Raw genomic sequence first — 21770 nt, forward strand, 5'->3', positions numbered from 1 at the left:
TGACAGTCAAGGTAGGGGACATTCTACACCACATTCACAGGAATATTTTCAAACATCTCTGTTGAGTCATACTGTTGCTAGGGAAGGCACAGAAAAAAAGCCTAGTCTAGCCCAGAGCAGCCACAAAACTCGCTTATAAACACCCCAAAAGTCCTTTCAAGCTCTTCTTAACATTACAAAGGCTGCCTAGTAGTACTGGTGAGGCCTTGCAAGGACATGACTTATAATTCCAGACTTTTTTAACTAGGGTCTTCATTATGCAAGCTAAATAACTTACCAGTCTCCCCTTTCAAGTTTACCAAAACAGATGTCCCCTTTTGTCAAATACACAAACGATGATGTCTGTCACGGCACTGTATATACAAGAATATATTTTGGTATTCTTTTTGGCTCTGCATACAGATACCTTACCTTTGAATATATTTTTTGTATGAAAACATGCATATACATGAACAAATCCACAGGAGCTGTGATGAGGGTTCGAACCTACATCCGAGAGGATCCCAGACGCTGCCTTAATCAACCTCAGCCTTAATCCACGGCCCTTGTATATTTGTTCATTTGATGCATCACGCTATTGTGATTTCTGTGTGTAATGCACATACATTTTTCAGGGGGTTCTGACTCCCATCACATTTCACAATGTAATCCTGGTTAATGACAAAAGGAATGTTAACCACCCAGGCTAAAATGTTGGTAGATATATGATTTTTTCCTTTTCTTCCCTACTTTAAATACAGATCTAACATTTCCTAAGAAAATACAAGTAAAATAAATATATAATATTTCTGGACAGTCTGGGTGACAATTTTGATGTTAGATGCATTTTGAAACCTAACAGTAGAAAAAAACATTTTGCATTTCAATTATATACTGCTTTTCAAACTTCAGATACAATAAGGTTCTTAACTATATTTGCCAAGTTAGGATTAAAGTATTTTTAACATTACTTGCAATACTGCATAGCCCAAATAATATTCCTACTATTACTAACCTTTTTTTTACTTTTTTTGCTTGAAGATGAGTTGGTAGTATTTGTGGTACCATTTTCTGTAGGAGGAGATCCATCCTCCAGCATCGGAGCATCACGGTTTTCCTCCTCTTTCACTTCCTGGATAGTAGCCTTGATACTCTCCAGTTGCAACTGTGAGGAGATTGCATCTCGGCGCAGTTTTGCAGCTACCACTCCAAGACAGTCCAGCGAAGATACCCGTAGGGCCATATCAGAGTTTTTGTTACTAAACTTTTGTACTAGAAGCTTGCCCAAAAGTGACAAGAGGAGTTCAGAGGCAGGCCACTCGGGTTTGTTCACCGTTGCAAGAAGATCCTGCACAAAATTTTCAAACAGTGGTCTATAATCAATTTCCTCACTTTTGCTGCCAGTTTTCTGAAGGAACACCGATAAAAAACTATATGCTGTACTCATGGCAGTTTCATAGCGATTACACACTAACACGTCTCTGTCCATGTTCAACTCCCTTTTTTTTTCCTCCGCAACTTTGGCGTCTTTAGAATCTTTCGAATCTTTCGAATCTTTGGAATTTTGACTATCACTTTCACTACTACTTTTAACACCAGCAACTTGTGCCAGCTCTTCCGGAAGTTCAACAACACACTGTATTAACTGTAACACTAAGGCCGTCAACATCTGAATATTTTCATCAGAATTTAATCTGTAAGTTCTCAAACTCCTCTTACTATTAGGTAAACGTGCTATAGAAGCAAGAATATCGTCCAGTAATAATCTGCGGTGTTTGTTGTACTTCGAGAACACCTGAAATAAATTACCATCATTACCAAAACAAAACAAAATCTAAAAATTATGCATATTATATGCATCAATTTGGTTAAAGTATTTGAAATACTGAATGTAGCAACTCTTTAAAAAAAAAAAAATAGTTATGGTGAAACTCATCATTACCATTATAGCAATACAAGATTCCATGGGGTGGGAAGAAATTAGCAGAGAGTAAATAGGAAAACAAGAAAGTATAAAAGAATGCCGAGACAATTGCAAGGGCCCATTCATTCCCATATACATTAACATATCCACTATAGCATTAAAGCCACACAAACATCCACCACTTTATATAACCAGGTGTAAAGTGCTCACAATGTTGTCATTACAAAATGTTAGATGTTTAAATATTCACACCAAATTAAAACGATACATCTAGTTTTATTCCTTATTAATCTCGAAAACCATTCCTGAATAATCCTAATTTCCTCACAATGTATGACCAACTTTATTATTTCACTCTGATATATACTCTTCAGTCAATTATCATTCATTTGTTTAAAATTATCAATCTCCAAATACTCTCTTTTATCTTATGACTTACTGCCTTGCACTTGACATTTTTCCATGTCATTTTCATTCCATATTCCCTCAATATTCCAAATGCAATAAATGCATCTTGGATCAATTTCTATTGCACTATCTCTGGCTTTTAAAAGCTACTTCAATGCCACCATCTCCCATATGTGAATAAGGTTAAACAATATCACTTCACCGAGCAATTCTCTTGCTGGCTCTCTTCCTATACTCCTTTCTTGCCACCAATGGCTGCCTTAACCCTTGGACAGTGCAAGGGTTACATCAGTAATTATCTGTATGTGCCAGAAATATATAATTCAAAACAAGATTTTGTTTTCCTATAATGTTAAAAGCCATGCCCTGAAAATAGGAAAAATGTCCCAAATTGTAAGGTACTTACAATTTGAGATAATTTGGGACTTTACAATATCCAAAAAATGTAAGGGACTTTTCCAGATAACACAAGATACACTAGTGTGTTTCAGATGTTGCAAAATATCTAAAACATTTGAGGACCATGAGTTTAATATCTAAGGATGGTATGCGCATTTCAATGGTTAAGCCAGCTGGCAACATGCACTCCTTGATACCTGTAAGGTAACACAAATTGCATCCAAATAAATTATTAGTTTTATAATCAGTGATAAATACTCTATTCACTGCAAGTGAAATTAAGAGAAACATTCATTTTAATTTTTTAAAATCCACACACAGGTGGTGAATGCTTGGTCATTAGCCAGCTAAATGCCTACTTTAAACCGTCACCTATATTCTGTAATTTTCTTTGCTATGCAGCAAAACTGTCCACAAAGATTTTTTTTGTTTTTTGTTTTACACATCAGAACACATTCTATCCACCCCTATCATTATTTTTATATTTACCAGTGGCATGGAGTTAAGTGGTGTTTGCCCAGACAGCAGAAAAATATATGAAAAGAAGATTAAAGGTATTTATTCACATACAGTACTGTAAATAATGACAAAACTAAAACTTCTTGTACATCAGTGAAGAGATACATTTAACCAACTCTAAAATAAAGTGATTGCAAGTTTGGGTCGTAAAAAGTTGTCCTTACCTTAGTAACAAGCCTGAGAGCAGACAGCTGCAATTCTGACACATTCTCAACAAAAAAAGGCCCAACACCTAGTGTGGAGAGTTGCAATACTGTGGTATCTGTGAGGGTTTGTATACTGAGAAGATCAGCCAGCAAGCCCACCACCTCATGAAGCTTGTTGTAAAGACCTAGAATGCTACGATTGCGGACATCTTTGCACTGGGCACGTTTTCTCTTCATGTTTCCCACATAGTTCTCGGCTGAAAAATTTCAAACAAATTATTAAATGAATATAACAATAAAACAGAGTTAAGTGGAGAAAGAGAATTTGGCAAAAAAAAAAAAAAAAAAAAAAAAAAAAAAAAAAAAAAAAATCCACTGTATTGTACACCTTAATTATACGTTTTTACTACAGTACTTTCATCCTAACATGGAATCCTGAAATACTACTTACTCTTACTAAGTAAAATGAGCAGCACTTAATGCCTTAAGAACGAGTAGTTTATCTTATACTTGTGATGTGCTACCAATGATTCCCATAAACACTTAACAATTTTCTCACATATCCCATTTTAAAACTAACCTTTTTTACTATCCACTCTGTAAACAGGGTCAAAGGATGGATATATAGTATTGGAGAGCTGAAATTTTGTAAACTGTACACATCTTTCAATAACATCCTCGAGGTAGACTCTCTTGCTCATGTTCAGCGAAGTCATGATGTACATGGCTGTAAGGGAGGCATCCATTGCCCGTAGAATGCGCTCCATCACTAACTCCATCCAAAGCTTATCATCATCATCGTCATCCTGTATGGAGATGAACATTACTTATGAGGTGTTGAAATAAACAGTAATGAGGTATTAATCTTTTACCATTTGGAGGGAGCAAGAAGGGTATTGTAGACCCCGGGACTATGAGTACTGTAGACCCATGAGCTACAGGTACTGTAAGCCCCTGGGGCACAAGTAGCCCAGAGACCTCGGTACAAGTACTGCAGGCCCCTGGGCTACAAGTACAACAGGTCCATGAGCTACAAGTACTGCAGGCCCCTGGGCTACAAGTACAACAGGTCCATGAGCTATAAGTACGACAGGTTCATGAGATACAAGTACTGCAGACTCCTGGGCTACTTGTGCCCCAGGGGCTTACAGTACCTGTAGCTGTAAGGTCTATGAGCTACAAATACTGCAGGCCCCTGGGTGACAAGTACTGCAGGCCCCTGGGCTACAAGTACAACAGATCCATGAGCTACTAGTACGACAGGTCCATATGCTACAAGTACGACAGGTCCATGAGCTACAAGTACGACAGGTCCATGAGCTACAAGTACGACAGGTCCATGAGCTACAAGTACGACAGGTCCATGAGCTACAAGTACTCAGGTCTTTAGGCTACAAGTACTACAGGCCGCTGGGCTACAAGTACTGTGAGGCTCCCAGTAATATTTTAAAAAAGAAAACAAATTTAAAGATAAATTTATCATTCACAATTAAAATTCAAATATTTGCTTTGCATAATTTCTTGGTTACAAATTTCTCCAAAACATTAACAAATTGTAAGTTTTTGAAATATCATTTTCAATTGCCATGAAAGCAAGACTATTCATTCTTATTTCTTGTGCCATTCTTTAGATGTTTCATCTTTGAGAAACTCATCTTTCTAGTCGCATTAGTTATCAGCTACACGAAATCTGTAGTTTCCACAGTTTCCAAATCCACAGCTAATTAACTCCATGTTTCTAAGCATGCAAAGCAAGACAAATTCAAACAAAAATATACATTCAATCTGCATAAATATTTAAGTCAAAGAATATAATTATGTTCATCCAATAATTCAGAAATTAAAAATTTTAATTAGCATTTTATCCTAAAACATCAGGTTGTATATACAGAGCCTGTCTCAGAATTAAAATGGCACTTAATTCTTGTATAATAAAGCAACATTATGAAATATATACCCTATTTATGCCTTTAATGCCTTAAAACTCTGCTCAAACCTATGAGACTCTTAAGCTGCTGCTTTGGATAATTTGAATATTAAACAAAGACTCTTCACTTAGTATCTCTAGTATCTCTTAGTATCTCTCACTCTTCACGCTATCAGAAATTCACATCCTCTTCAATGAATTTCTCTTTTTAACTGTTTTGAATGGCTAAAAATGGCTAAAAACACAAAACTTAAAATTTGTTTGTTGATTTTGATTACTAAGCTATAGTCAAGTGTTGAGCATTGCCTCAATAGCAACTGAGGTAATATAATCAATAAACATAAATACAAGCAGAAAATACATGGCAAATCATCAAGAGATGGTGCAGCACTAGTGTTGGTCTAGAAATAAGAAAGGAGACTAAGTGAAGAGTAGAGCAAGCATTTCTTTGATCTGTCTTACCTCATCTACGATAGGAGTGACTCTTGTTCCATCACGGATATTTTTCTCAAGAATGTTGAGGAGCCTAACTAGCCGCTCAGGTGGAACAATGGCCATGGCTCCCAAACTCTTGAGCTTTGCAGACTCTGAACATAGGTCTGTCAGTTCATACTTAGGAATTAGGTACTCCTGTGGAACATCACCATCCTCTTCTGTTAAGAATAAAAATGATGTTAGTAACTGAATTCTATTACCCCAAACAACATCTCCAAGCAGAAATGGCAAGCAAACCATGGAGAGTTGTGTGAGATATAAGATGACAGATGCCAATTAGTGCTGGCAGCAGAGGTATTAAGGGAGGAGAGAATTCAGGAGTTTATTTTCTGCCAATTTAGATCTCCTTCCCCAAATCAAGAGGTTAGAATATTTCTTACAGATTCTTGGCTACCACAACAATAGAACATCACCTATTGCAGTACACTATATAGATTTTCAACATGTATAAAATTCTGTGAAAGTCATAATACTAACCAATTTCAGCATTAACATCAAGGTCTTCAGTGTTATCAAAGATTTTCTCAACAGCTCTATTGAATCTTTGATAAACTCCAGTTTCCATGAGTTCCTCGGCACTCAGCTTTTCGGTTTGAGGCACTAACTTTCGTTCTATTCGCTTGCTGGTATACGTTTTCTTAGGAAGTGAGACAGGTGGTGCTGATCTTTTGTTGCCCTAAAAATATAAAAAAAGTCATCAAAACATTATACAAATTAAAGGTATATTTAGCAAAGAAAAAACTTCCCAAAACTCTTATTGTAATGTATTTGCATGGAATTAAGCCAAACACTGCAGGGCTTAACTAAGCAACAAACATTAAACTGCAGAGCAAGTTTTACACATACATATTTCATGCAAAAAATACTTGAACCTCATATCTATATTGCACCCTGAAGTTCAGCCATCATTTTAAAACTTCACATCAAAATTATATTAATTAAGTTAAAATTATGGTGAGGTGGAATAATGATGGTGACGATTTAGAAAGTGGTTCAAGTTGTAGAGTCCTTGTAAATAATTGCCCTAGCTTTTGCAATATAGGCTTTTCAAACAAATACATGTAAGCTAGTTATTTCTGCAACTCATAGTATTCAATTTGTCCCTATCCAATACAACTGTTTATGTTACGGGTATATTAATTGAGTACAGTATATGCTATCAACATTTTCTCCAATATCCTACTCCACATACAACTTAAAAAGTGAATTTTCACATACCCGTGTAGATTCTGATCCTGCTTCTGCATAATCAGAGTCATCGTCATCCTCTACATCATCATCCTGAAGGCCTCCTTTTCTTCTCCGTTTTGTTTCCTGATCGGGGTCATAGTCTTCTTCGTCTGACTGTATCCTGTTTCTCTTACGATCAGCTTTGTCTAAAAGGAATAACAAATATATCCTTTAGTTATATAAGTTATATTCCATAAACTATATAGGTATTGTAAATACTGAACTATATATATAAAATAAATAGTTGACAAATGTTTTCAAGATGAAAATACAGTGGAACTTCAGTGTGCCAGAGTACAAATTTTTCGGTATACTGTACTATGACAATTTCATTATAAAAATAATCCAGGTGTATGACGTTCATTTTGGAGTACGAATGAATGACTTGTTCGTACTTGTATGGGTCACGCAGGGCAATATATGATCAGTTAACCCATGTATCCCACCTAGTGATAACCGCGCTTAAATTCTGTGATTTTTTTTTTTTCTGAACAGAAAAGTTATACATCACACCATGGGTCTCAAGAATGTCAATTGTAAAGTTCAAACTAAGAAAATAGTTGTGAGGATGATGATAGATGAAAAAAAAAAATTATTCATAAACATGAAGACGGTATGCGTGTGGTTGATCTGGCTGGGAAAATGTGTGCAGGATGGGAAGAACTGCAAAGTTTTGCTGAAAAGTCTCACCCAGATAAAGCTGTAGCAAGCTGTTGTGTTAACCTTTTTAATGACAATGTGATGTCTCACTAAAGACAATTGTTAAAATATAAGCAAAAACAAGTGTCTTTAGACAGATTTTTATCGAGACAAACAACAAGTGGACCACAACCAGGTCCTAGTGGTATGCCTACAAAACACAGAGAGAGTACCCCATCACTGCCTGATATAATGGAAGGGGATTCCCGTTCCAGACATTATCCCCACCTCTCCTTCCCCCTCCACACCGTCTTCCATACGCCAACAAGAGTCTTCAACAGAGGTAAAGTGCAGTAAAAAATGTGAGTAGTATTCTGTATAAAATGTATTTTTAAGTAAATATTTTTGGGGGCGTGAAATGGATTAATTCAGTTTACATGATTTCTTGTGGGAAAATTTGATTCGACATGCAAATGTTCATGTTATGATACATTTCTTGGAACGGATTAAATTTGTACACCAAGGTTCCATTGTATTAGATATCAGGAAACCACACACAAAATACTAATTTTGAAAACAGTGAAGCTATTACTTGCCTTTTTTCTTTTTTTCTTCTCGTTCTCGTTCACGATTCTTAAAATACTTATTTGGTTTTTTCTTGTCCTCATCCTCCGACTCCGATTCTGAGCTGACCTCTTTGTACTTACTAGTCTCCCGCGTTCCCCGAGACCTTCTTGAGCTGCTGCTGAAATGTTAAAATTACTAATATAATTCCAATATAAAAAATTATTACAAACATTATTATATACTTTGCAAGTGTAAAGAAAATTTTATAGTTACTTTAGTTCCAAAATATCCTATCTGTAGTTCCTGATATGATACACAATTTGCCTTTTATTCTATTTTCAATAACTTTCCCATACAAACTAACTTGAACAAAGCAGCCTGTCTACCCTCACTAAATTCATAATCGTCATAATACACAGTTTAGTTTACCTGTAATTTACCTATGGCTAGTGTAAAGACTCTTCTACTCCTAGTAGAAGAGTCAAATACCTGAAAGAGTTTATGGTGTTAGCTGCATGGGCAATTCCTTCAGGCAAAAGGATATTATTTGTTTGTGAATTATTTCTTCAAGTATAGGTACTTATTATCATCAGCCCATGCAGAAGATAGAAATGAATGCGAGGATAAAGTTTCACCTAAGTTTTTGGATTCACCTAAGAGGTATCTCGAACATTTCCTCCATTCACAATTTAGCATACCCAGGTCAGCCTTTCACAGATCCCATAGTTCACATCCATACAAGTCATCATTGTTAAATAATGTTACCTTCGACTGGTATCTTTATAAAAAAAAAAAGCTCACTCAATATATTTATTCTGACCATCAGGTTTTGGACACTGGGCAAGAAGTGCCAGAAACAAAAGCTGGGCCAGCTACCAAGGAGCCAGAAGGATCACCATCCCTGAATACAGCTCCAGGCTGGACAGAATCTGGAAAAACAAATGAACTGGGGGAGCAAAAGGTAAAAGTGCCTCAAATTCGACCAGTCCAGTCGAAAGTCATCCACTGTGGGAACCTTGCAATCAGGGAATAAAATCATACAGGAGAGGAGGTGCTGGTTCCTTGACGATGCAAAGAAGTCTACATCTGGGGGCTCGAACGTATCTCGGAGACAATGGAAGAAAACGTCAATGGTCCACTCCATGGAAATGGGAAAGAAGCGCGGTAACTCATCTGTGAGAACATTGGACACACCCACCACATGAACTGCACAGAAAATCAAACCCCGAGAATCCAAAATCTTAGCTACTCGAAGTGTGCAACTCCACAGGGCAATAAATCAAAGCAACCCCCCCACCTCAGTTCAGGCAACGAACTACCAGGGAGCAGTCAGAATTGAGCCAGAAGAAATCAAATCTATTGCAAGTTATACCAAACAGCCGCAAACTTGTGCACTGCGCTGTGCGCATGAGGGAACAGACCCGATCACTGACTCTTGAGCGGCCTGGTGAATGTCAGTCACTGGGCCCTAAGATGAGGCATCCATGAACACATCGAGTGATGTGATATGAAACAAGAAGCAAGAGAGGGTACGGAAGCCTCAAACTCTAAAGTCTCAGAAGCAGTGAAAGACAGAATCTGGGTGCAAAGCCTGGAAACAACCTCTCCCCAGCCAGCAAAATGAGTCAAGAGCCCCTCTTCCCACAGTATCATTTAAGTTCACAGTTAACTGGTGAACTGCAAAATTGCTGATGCAAGCCACAAGCAGAACAATCTTTCTGTGATAAGTAATTGCAACATCAAGCAGAAGAGGAACTTGCAGCAGGAAGTGCAACAGCTCAGGAATCGAACCCACCATAGGACCTATCTTGCACAACAGCATGCGAGGTCCCCACTGGACCAGAACACCTCCAAGCCGGGTCAGAATTCCAAGAATACAAATGATTGATGGGGGGGGAAGCAAGAGAAAGCCACCACAGATGAGATCTGGGCAACATCATCCTCAGGAAAGAGGAGGGCCAAAAAGAAGAAGCACACAAATGGGAAAGAGGTCAAACTAAATATAACGAATGAGACAACACAGCTACCCACATGCAAGGCAGGCCAAGCTGCCACCAGGGCTGATATACCTTGAGCAAGGCCACCAGGGCTGGCCTCAACACAGCCACAGGCCTCAAGACCTCTACACCCATAGTGGGCACCACATCCACATGGAGTTACTCAGAAGGCCAAACATGCAGGCCTACCGCAAAGTGGGAACAAGCCCTATGGTCCTCTGCAAAGAGGATCCCTGACAATGCAGGCGTCTGAACAAGGAGCTGCCACTTGGCCATGTCCTTGAAGTGTGCCAGAGCAAACAGGCAGTTCTCAAGCAAAGCAAAAGCAGCATCACAGAAGAACACCCAAAATACGGAGCCCACATCTTGCCAATCAAGCATGCGGGTCTGACGGAACCTCTGCCAAGCCCCCAAGGAAAATAAAGGGTTGTCAGTCAGCCAGGAAATATCCATGACCTCACACCACATCCAATAAACTGAGACAGATCCATACTGAAAAGAGGCCCCGATTGATTACATAAAAGATGTTCGAGTTATGTAGGAGGTACTGAAACAAATCCACACAACCCACCAAAAGCTCAACACGGGAAGACAGAAACCTCCATAAATATGATTCAAAGGCATAAAATAGGATACAGTGTCAAACATGAGGGGATATGGAGGATACCAGACAAGTGATTATACTTGTACATAGAGGATAAGAAAAATTCTCCCTCTGAAGCAAAGATGCTTTGCAGAGGAAACTAAGGTCCATGGAGAATTGAAGACACATCAGAGGTCCTACGAGGGCTTTCCCTCAGCCCTGGTAGCTTATCATAAAAGCTCAGAGGCAGAGCCATAGTCCCACCCAAAACTTCCAACAAAAAAGGGTCCTCCTGGGAGAAGGCTCAGTGCGAGGGAAGGGGTTGAAGGTCCGAAAAAGGTTTTGGGTTCTGCCCCAAAACCCCGGCAGAACCAGAAGGCTCAACTGCCTCTAACAATGAAGTTAATATATCAAGTGAATAGGATCACACCCAGAGATGGCAGAGCTACACCCCGAGCTAAACCTTGACCAGACTCCAAAACTCTCAGCCACTTCGAAGCCGAAACCAGGGCAAACGACACCCACAGGAAAAGAAAGAGGTGGTGTGGACTTAGTATGGGCGAAGGTTATCAACACTTCTGGGTCCCTAAACACCACAGAAGCCAATCTCTGGATTCCGGGGCATCCAGAGACACATCATGCCATGAATGCCTAACCTGAGTCAATCCAGTTTGCAAAGCTGCAGTTGCAGGAAAATCTTTCTAATTTGAAGGTGAATCAGTATGGGCAGAGACCCAGTGCGAACAAGCTTCCCAGGAATGGGTCATAGACTTCACCAACCCAGCAAACAGCATGGCAAAGGCAGAAAGAATGACCACCATGAGGTACCAAAGGTGATGAACACTCTTCAAGCTTGTACATGTTGAGCACAGACTCGATGGGTTGATCCACAGTGGAACAGGGAAGAGACCTGCACGAGGATTACCAAGGTTTGAAGGTAGTTACCAAGCAGAAACCCCAGGCACTGCGACCACTCGTGAGAAGAACGGTCACCAAATGTAGCCGAAACAACCGGGATATGAAAGTGACAGTAGTGCATCATATAATCAAGCACATGAGCCCTAGCACATCCCAGCACAACCAAAAGAATGCTTCCAGCCAAGCCCCTAAACAGAGGAGTCAAAAACCCATGAATAGCCGAAGGTGAGGCTATCCATCGCAATAACCTGGCCTCTTAGGGGTTGACTCCCAAATACTACTAATGGGCACCCAGGGGAAAAAATCTGAGTGCATGTAGCACTAAGTGTAACAAAAACCAAACCTCTCAAGCTAGAAGGAAAACATGCATGTGAAACTACCACTAAATTTAAAGAACATTAAAAAGAACAGTACAAAGTACAAAGAACACCCCATTCACTCCCACACCTCAACATACCTACAAATACAACTACAACTATGTTCCCTCTTCATCCATCTCAGTTCTTTTAAAAATGTTTTTATTGCCTTTTCTTCACAATATCAAAATACAGTACTGTAACAGACTTGAAAATTTCACTCCACCTACAGTTAACATCATGAACCCCTATAAAAACAATCCTTCCCCATATCTTTTGCTCAACAGAATTTATCATCCCTTTTCCCTTCACTCTTTAACCCTCCTGTAAAATAGTTTGTATTTGTAACAAACTCTTCACTCAACTTTTTCCTATACACCTAATCCTTTACCATTTCTAATTCTCTGTGAATGAACCTCCATTTTAAAGCAGAGGGTCCATATGGGCAGTTGTGCTTTTTGTTTTTCATAAAAACACATATTGGAGCAATTAACAATACATGTATGCCTACACATTAAAGTAAGGTTAAAACTCAAAACCCCACCTAGAACTCACCTGTTTTTGGAGGGTGTATCTGCATGTTTGTCGGTTTTAGCATTACTTCCAACTCCAGAGAGCTTGGGGATGCGGGACATCGATTTAAGCTCCTGAAAAATTAAAAGTATGTTTACTTAATATTGCTTAATTGATTGAGGGTACTCAAGAAAGGTATCCACAGGAGGATGGGGAGGGAGGGAGGAGTGGTATGGTTGTAGTGGTGGTGGTAGGAAGGACAGACCAATGAACAGATGGAATGACCAACAGACATATGGACAGACCAACAGATAGATGGACTATAGATGGATGGATGGACAGATACCTGCTTGATGGGGTTCTGGGAGTTCTTCTACTCCCCAAACTCAAAAAAAAAAATCTAGAGAAGGTCCTGCATAGTAAAATGTCACTAGATGACCAAATCAAAGGCACCGTGAGAGAAGCTCAAGCCAAATATTTATAGTTTTATGTCAAAATGATGAAGCATTCTCAAGCTATCACATGGTAACCTCAAAACCTAATTTTGTATTCACAGAGAAATAAGATTAAACAAATCTTTATTCCTTAACCCTACACTTTGGTACTAGTGTAACTATGACCAAAAGCACCTCTCTGGCTGCATACAAAGAAATACAAATAATTTGTTATTATAAAATGGCACATTTGCATGCAAACAAGGAAAAAAAACTTTTGGGTTTCATGCACATTAGGAGATTGCCAAGTCAGAGTGGTGACAACATAAATTTGCTGACAAGCCAAGTCAAGCAGTGAGCTGTGATGATCCTGTAAACATGCATTTGCATGTTTACCCTTTTACTTTAATTTATACACTGTGTGGAATAACTATTTACGTACACATAATTAACAAAAAACAGTGAGTACTGAGTATATGCCTACAATGCAATATAAAGAAATATATTGCATATAAATTACTTCTAGGCACAGCTCAGAGAAAGTGTCTTGCAGCCCACTCTTTCAGTGTCTTGTCTTGCATTGTTGTGCAGAAATAAATTCAAACACTACCATGAAACACCAAACTGTGACTTGATAATAATCGCCTTGCTGGTGGTACAAGATAACCTCATCTATGATAAGCAATTGAAAACAATAGCAGATTTTGTCACTGATCGAGGTAAACTCTATTACATCTACATTTATATCATTTGTATAAAACTGGATGGTTTTAACTAAAAATCAACATACTGAATGATGATAACCACATTACCCCAGAGATTAACATATAACAATAACCACACTTTATGGGTAAAAGGTGAATCATTGTCATATGTTGATTCCTAGACTAGTGTAGTTATCGTCACTTGCTGATTTTCGTTATTACCACCCGAGGCGAGAGATACATAACAATCTTGGAAAATCTTAAGAGGGACTGGTTCCAAATCTGCACATGGAAGTGGATACCATGAGGCATAGCAGGAGGTGCAAGACTGCCTCATTAAAAAGCAGAGGTGCAATAGGTATGCTGATAACTATATCAACATCCAAGAGCCCAAGACTACTCAACACACTTCCTTTACACATAAGGGGCATAATTGGCCGACCTTTCACGGTGTTCATGAGAACTCGATGAACACCTCCAAATGATACGTAATCAACCAGGCTGTGATTCATACGTCAGGTTCAACGTGACATGAATATTTGTATTTTTGTATTTCTTACAGATATTTGTATTTTTTCCACACAACTGTATCATTCCTTAATAAAAATAAAAAATAAAATTCTGAAGCACAGGGAAGATATCGATTTTTATGATTGCACCTCTTTGAGGATTAAATTAAAGTGGCTGAAATAAATTATTTCATTTAGAACAAGTGCAAAAATAACTTACCTCCGAGGAGAGCTTATTGAGAACCACCACTGGCTCTTTCATGATCCTTGCCACAGCGTTGACATTGTCTTTGGAATCTGTAAATGTTGATACATAATATCAGGAACACACGCTAGCATATGGACAAATTAGTATTCACACAGTGCAAAACACACAACAGCAAAAGAGAAACCTCTTGGAGCTGATAACACACACCAGAGTGCCTTACTACTGACTGGACCTAAAGATGAACAGGGGGAAAAATATTGATATAAAAAGGAGAATGACACGGGACAAAACAACCTTCTTGAAGAAAGTGGAATGGCACAATGAACTTAAGGAAATGAAGAAACAAGACGAGGTTAGTTTTCCCAAGTACTTCAAAATATATGGAATTTTTTGTATTTGTTCATTTCATATGAATTAATGCCATTAGTCACAGTCTATATGTTGTTATTTTGCACCAATGGTGGTTTCTGTATTGAAGGTGGGTGACCTAGACCTGCAAACATCTCTATTCTAGATAATGCATCACCAGTGTCGAGTATGCACTTTGCAAAACCCTCAAAAACAGTCACGAACAAAAATATGCCTCAACTATAAGGGCAGTCTAATTAACAGGTCTGGAGGAAACAAGAGCCAGAGAAATGATTCAGCCATACAAGATACTGAGAGGAATGAAAAAATTGGACAAAATAAATTGCTCAAATAGAAACACAATTTGACATCAGAGGTAGAAAATGGAAAGACAGATGAACCACAAAGATGCAAGAAAGTACTCAGTATACCTGTAAGTAGATACTGTCGATGAAATAAATTTTAGTAGTTGAGGCAGAAACCATTCACAGCTTCAAAAGCAGATATAACAAAATCCTGAGAAAGTGTGAATAGAGTTTGCACAGATAACTTTAGGAGAAAATATATTTCTATCTACCAGCAAACACTACTAGGCAAGATCACACTCCAGTACATATCTGACTACCATTTCTATGCAGAGAAGCATTACCGGAGACATTCAATTTGAACAGTACTACAGTATATTGTTTAGAATCTTAAGGTGAGAGCAGACTACAATCAGAAGGCAGGATTGTGTAAACAAAAATTATAACAGTATGTACTGGTACTGTAAAATACAAAGCTTTACCATCACAAAACAATGACTCAATACATGCAACTCATACTACAGTAGTATTATGAGTTGAATGTACATTGTACATATATGCCTAGCTCAGACAATGCAATGTTTGTTGATATACATACATGGTTGTAAGTGCTTTTTTTATCTTATATTTTGACTAAAATTGCCATACATTCATGTAACTTATCATACATATGGCAAACAAACATTCTCACTTCTTCACATAAATAAATAAATAAAAAATTAATCTTTATGTTTTTAAATTTGTTTCAGATTTACAAATTATACTGCTAAGTAACATTGATGGTATCATTGGAAAGCCTACACATAGTTCAACAGTTCAACCCCCCAGCCGGTCGGCCGAGCGGACAGCACGCGGGACTTGTGATCCTGTGGTCCTGGGTTCGATCCCAGGCGTCGGCGAGAAACAATGGGCAGAGTTTCTTTCACCCTATGCCCCTGTTACCTAGCAGTAAAATAGGTACCTAGGTGTTAGTCAGCTGTCACGGGGTGCTTCCTGGGGGTGGAGGCCTGGTCGAGGACCGGGCCGCGGGGACACTAAAAACCCCTAAAAACCCCCGAAATCATCTCAAGATAACCTCAAGATAACCCCATTGCACCGGTATCAGCCTGTCATGACTGTGCATAGACCTTATTTATGTGAGTAACTGAAAGGTACAATTCAGAAATGTGACATCCTACCTTTTGTTTTGGTGTTTGGGGTATGGTTTTGAGAACCTTTTTCTTTTTCTTTCTCAGGGGCAACATGGGCTATTTGGTTGTCTAGTTTACACGCTTGTCTGCTGGAGGACTTGTCACCCTGATGCTTCGGTTTATCACAAGACGGGATGCTCTGATTTCGTTGACTGCCAACTGATTTATCTAATGGTTGTTTTTGATTATCAACGGACTTGTCTCCGTGTTTAGATTTGCTTACAGATTTATCTATTTGGTGACTTGGTTTAGTTAATGCTTTATCTGTGTGTTCACTAATAAGCTGATCACTCGGTATCCTTTCAGGTGAAGTCGCAGCCGAAGTTGGAGGGCCTCCAGGTTCCGCCTTGACCTTCACCTGCGTAGCGTTGACAAGTGCAGGGCCACACTGAATCACAGACACATTATTTATATGCTTGGGCTTTGGAAGAGAGCTATTATGATTGACTTGTCCACCGACTTTTCCAATTTCAGGCTTAAGATTACTCTCACTGCCACCTAAAAAAGTAAACAAATCATTAATATAAAAGTCTATCTATATACTATTGTAGAGTACTGTATGTATATTTTATGCCTATCTATTTCTAAGTAAATTAACTAAGACACTCATCTGTTTTCAAAATACAGTACTTGTGCAAATATATCAGAATGTATTCAAAGAATGATCTACAAAAAGGTATGCTGTGAAGACTATTTATGTAAACAACCGTGTAAAAAAGTAATTGTAGTAGACCGAGTGGCACTGATATGTCTGAGTTTAGACCAAGATGAAAACCATTAATGAGAGAAGGCTACCCACTTTTAAGTCCTCCATGAAATTTAATTCTTCATACATCATTTTAGCTTATCAGACATCCATTGAGCATAGGCCTGAGATATTCTACATCATTATACCTTGCCTGCCAGTAAAAACAGCTGGGTTACAGCGCAGTATTCCTTCCAACAGAGGTGGTGCTGTCTTCACCTCTACAGTCACCTCTGTCTCAGCATACTGTTCTTTAAGTTCTCTGTAAATGGGATATTAATAAATTAATGTTTTATTGTTATGTTTACCATTTAATACAATTAAATTCTGTAGCCTGGAAAAAAACACCTAAAGGCCTTTTCAGAGGCCAAAATTTAATGCACTTTAATTAACAAAGTAAATGGTGAATCCACTTAGGGAGTCTGCTTCTCTCTCTCTCTGACTGCAACCAAGAAAAATATCAACTCCCATACAAGTGCTAGATGTATACCATCCATTTACCGCTTTATGTTGGACTACTCTACACGGAACTACTAAAATACTGTACAAGGCAATTAACTGGGCGATGGATCAGCCTTAGGCAAGGAGTCGTGTAACCTTTAATGAACAATTTAACCTTAAGGAAATCCTGCACTAGGCACATTGGTCAATATTTTTTTATTGTGGATTTGTATCGTGCTAAACAATCAACCTAGACGGAGATTTTGTAAACTGCAGGTTCACCATCATTAATTTGTATACTGTAGATGAATACAGCTATGAATCAGCAGTAAGGTACCATTAATATCTTCAAAAGGTAATTCTGTAAAATTTAAGTTATCAGCAAATACAAGTTAATTTACATTGTAGTAACTATATCAGACTGCTGTAGCAGCTTCAATGTCTTGAGGAAGTACTGCTACATCTGCACCACATGTCAGATGATTATTTAAGGCTGCATAAACACAGATCTAGATCAATCTCACCAGAAAGCTGTCAATAGCAACACCACCTTTGACCAGCGTCGGTCCCCACTGTCTCACCAAATGACTAAACCATCAGCTGTGACCAGAGTCTGCTACCACCTGCACTCAACATCCTCACTTTTTTTTAGGCAACTGTTGTGGGGTTAAATCCTGCAAAGGGTCAGTAGTTTGACCTTTGGTGGGACAAGTGAAACAAACCTAAAATATATACTAGTATTACACAGGCTTCCTGTCCCCAACAAAAATGAATTAGAATTAAAAACAAGTTAAGTTTCACAGATTTACACACAAGTCAAAATCAATGACATACTTAATTCACAGACTTCTATCTATACCTTGTGGTGGTTCTGAGGATCAATGTCCTAATGGTCGAGTCTCTGAATGCGCCCGCTATTCACACAAGAGTTTCTTACACCTACCCCATTTGACTGACACTTATCAATTCTGTTTCTGGCTATCACTACAACAGGTTGGGGAAGCACCGAGGTCTTTAATCGAGTATCTTACCTTGTGTTTACCTTGCTGCTCAGTTTGACCAGTCCTCCTGAGTAATGGTCTGGTCAACCAGGCTGTTAAGACACAGCTGCTCGCAGCCTGACATGAATCACAGCCCGGTTGATCAGGTATATTTAGGAGGCATTTATAAAATTTTACCTATATCTTGTGGTGGTTCTACCTTTGACCACCACACCATTCTATATCACAATGGATTCAGAAGGATGTCTGATTTTTGCCCAACATTCTTAGCATTTGCAACATTTACAATGCTGAGTAATTGTTTTAAGAAAAAGTATACATTAAATGTGTGAACAACTGAATGATGAAAACTCCTTACAAGAGACTGATACTTTATATAAAAAATAGACCATGGAAAAAGAAAAATGATAAACAACAAAAATACTACTACAAAAATAAAAATAAACCTACATTCAGCTATAAAGTTCTACCAGAGGAATACTTAAGATCATAAATAACAAGAAGACTGCATAAAATGTTGAAGTAATACATTAACATACACTACATCATCTAGCTCCAACATGAGATCTTTTGCCCAATTTTTATATTAATTTATTTTGTTATTTGTCAGAGTTTGATATTTTGCTTATCTTTTACCAATACTGTATTACAAACATATTATTGAGTACTGTATATTATTTACATTTAAAGGTTTGCCATAAAATCTTATGACTAGCAACTTACAACTTACATATGATCAGCATCTGTTAATGCAAGTGAATTAGCAAGCTGTTCCAAAAGAGCTGGGTCCTGGCAGGAAAGGAGCCTCTGGGCCTCTTCAGCAACACGGGGATGAAATAAAAGTGACCGAGAATCCCCGAAGCCCACGGATGATGAAGGAAGTGGCAACTCAGGAAGTACTGAAACAAATAGTCATTTATGAGTCCCCTTTCTTTGCAAGTAAAAATGCTTAATATCTTAATCCATGAGAATTGTTGAACATGTTCACAACAAATAACTTTTTTATGCTACCATCAGAAAGTTAAAATATCTAAGCTACTTGGATTGCCTACAAGTACTCATCTCTGAAAGACAAATAAAATCTCCCTTAAAGGTATTGGTTTCTAAGGAAAAACTTCCTATACCCAACAAAGATATATAAACATTTAAAAATTAGTTACTGTACTGTAGTCCTATTCCACTAAACTTGTTATGGTTAAAAAAAGGTTTGAATGTATATAAAAACATACTGAAATAATGTTAAATAGGAACAAAACATATTTTATCAATTAAGTTATGCATTTTCTCCAGTACACATGTATACATTAACCTAACAGTTATTTTATTGTCTTTTGCAATCACCCCTCCTCTTTACAATCCATCAATTGATCTATTGTTAATATACTTAGGCCCCAACATACATACTGTACTGATAACGATGCTGCTATAATTGCAATAATTAAAGGTTAGTATAATAACGTTGGTCATTGTTAATTACAGAAGGTTAATAAATTTTCCAAAAATATATTTTTAAATGATAATTTTAGGCAAAAATTCTAGAGGTACATATTACATAATGGTGCATAATTTCAAAATAGATTATTACTGAAAGTTATAGTTTATAATAAAACTAATTTTAGTTTATACTAAAGTTAGTTTATAATAAAAAAAACAGGATACATAAAAGTACTGTACTGTATGTAGTGTTCTTAAACATTAGGAATAATGTTTATATTATAAACATATATTCCTATAACCTACCCCTTGATATAGTATAATTATATTAGTTAATTGTTAATAAATATCATTATAAACAATGATAATGTAATACTGTACTACAGTTATTAACCTCACAATATCCACGTGGTGCACGAGAAAAGCGCGCCAAAAACGTTTGTTTTTATTATTCCCGTTTTCTGTGACCGATCAGCTGATCGCTTGTTCAATGTCAAGGTCCCGCCGACCCGTGCGACGAGTTGCCGATTGCGTATATCTTAGATTTACAAGTTTTTAATGCATTTAGTAACGTATATTAGCAGCTTAGTATAGTTTATAAAAGTTGTCTATATATCTAAATACAAATGTAGACAATATAATTAATTATTAATGAATAATGTAAGTAAACATTGAAGCAGATTGGCATGAGTCGAAGCCTGACATTCGCCACAACAAACACTACCAAGTCATCAATGCTTGACTGATGACTTGATGACAAACAGTACTACGCCTGGTCATCAAGGAGCAGTTTATCATCCACTAACTTTACAATATAGCCCAAGTCTCATGATGCACAATTATTAGTGTTGAATAACATTACTGAACACTAGTGAACATTATTATTAAGATTATTCCAACCCAATTCTCCTGTTTAGATAATACCTACTGTGATAGTTGATAGATTTTAAACGTTTTCTAGCTGGTTCTCTAGGCGGGGTGTCGGTGTCCGGCGCCGGCTTGGCAGAGGTACCGGGAGTTGGCGGGTTCGTGGGCTCCTAGTGTGCCCTCAGCCGTGGTGGGCAGCTGGCATCTGCTCTGCCAGAGGGTACTGGATGACCTTTGCGTTATGGTCGGGGGGCCACGTTTTGGTTTTGCTACCCATTATTGTCTGTGTGGGGTGGGGCTGGTGCCCGAGGGACTCTTGGGGATCATCTGCCCTTCTGTGTGTTTATTGGCCGCGAGGCACACTAGTTTCCGCTGATAACCGACATTCATTTCTTGAGGTTATCTGGAGATGATTTCGGGGCTTAGCGTCCCCGCGGCCCGGTCCTCGACCAGGCCTCCTTTTTGTTACACACACCCCAAGAAGCAGCCCGTAGCAGCTGTCTAACTCCCAGGTACCTATTTACTGCTAGGTAACAGGGGCATCAGGATGAAAGAAACATTTTGCCCATTTATCTCCGCCTCCACTGGGGATCGAACCCGGAACCTCAGGACTACGAAACCGAAGCGCTGTCCACCCAGCTGTCAGGCGCCTGCAATTTCGCCTGTATGGGGTTCTAAGAGTTCATTTACTCCCCAAGCCCGGCCCATGGAGAGAGCTTGGTTACACAGGCTGTTGCTTGGGGCAGCATGGAGGCCCAGTTGGTCAACAACTATTTACAGAAAACTGTCCAGCTTTTTTCTCGAAGAATTGCACTTTTGTTCCAGCAATATTCCTTAGGCTAGCTGAGAGAATACTGAACAGCCGTGGACCTCTTATGTTCCTACAATGTTATCTGTGTCTATGGCACCTCTACACTTAAACTAGAAGGGAAGGAGGGAGGGAGGGGAAAGGGAGAGAAATAGAGAGAGAGCAGGGAGGGGGGA

At 38.4% G+C, this 21770-nt stretch overlaps 1 protein-coding gene across 5 annotated transcripts in view; it reads right to left on the reverse strand.

Annotated features, from left to right (window-relative positions):
• Nipped-B (Nipped-B cohesin loading factor) overlaps positions 1-21770 on the reverse strand; it is a 115375-nt gene that overhangs the window by 32230 nt on the left and 61375 nt on the right. For 2 of the 5 annotated variants that reach the window (XM_069336226.1, XM_045759036.2), the window contains 12 exons: positions 19216-19384; positions 17193-17305; positions 16287-16796; positions 14468-14544; positions 12643-12734; positions 8263-8408; positions 7016-7173; positions 6275-6473; positions 5765-5955; positions 3956-4181; positions 3394-3632; positions 995-1774 (listed from right to left, as the gene is read on the reverse strand). In XM_069336226.1, the coding sequence (XP_069192327.1) occupies positions 995-1774; positions 3394-3632; positions 3956-4181; positions 5765-5955; positions 6275-6473; positions 7016-7173; positions 8263-8408; positions 12643-12734; positions 14468-14509 (2073 nt within the window). In that variant the 5' untranslated portion in view covers positions 14510-14544; positions 16287-16796; positions 17193-17305; positions 19216-19384. Of the gene's footprint in view, positions 1-994; positions 1775-3393; positions 3633-3955; positions 4182-5764; positions 5956-6274; positions 6474-7015; positions 7174-8262; positions 8412-12642; positions 12735-14467; positions 14545-16286; positions 16797-17097; positions 17306-19215; positions 19385-21770 lie in introns of all 5 variants that reach the window. The other 3 variants (XM_069336224.1, XM_045759035.2, XM_069336225.1) reach the window with 2 other exon arrangements.

The sequence above is a fragment of the Procambarus clarkii genome, chromosome 35 (genome assembly GCF_040958095.1).
Source record: "Procambarus clarkii isolate CNS0578487 chromosome 35, FALCON_Pclarkii_2.0, whole genome shotgun sequence".
Lineage (NCBI taxonomy): Eukaryota > Metazoa > Arthropoda > Malacostraca > Decapoda > Cambaridae > Procambarus > Procambarus clarkii.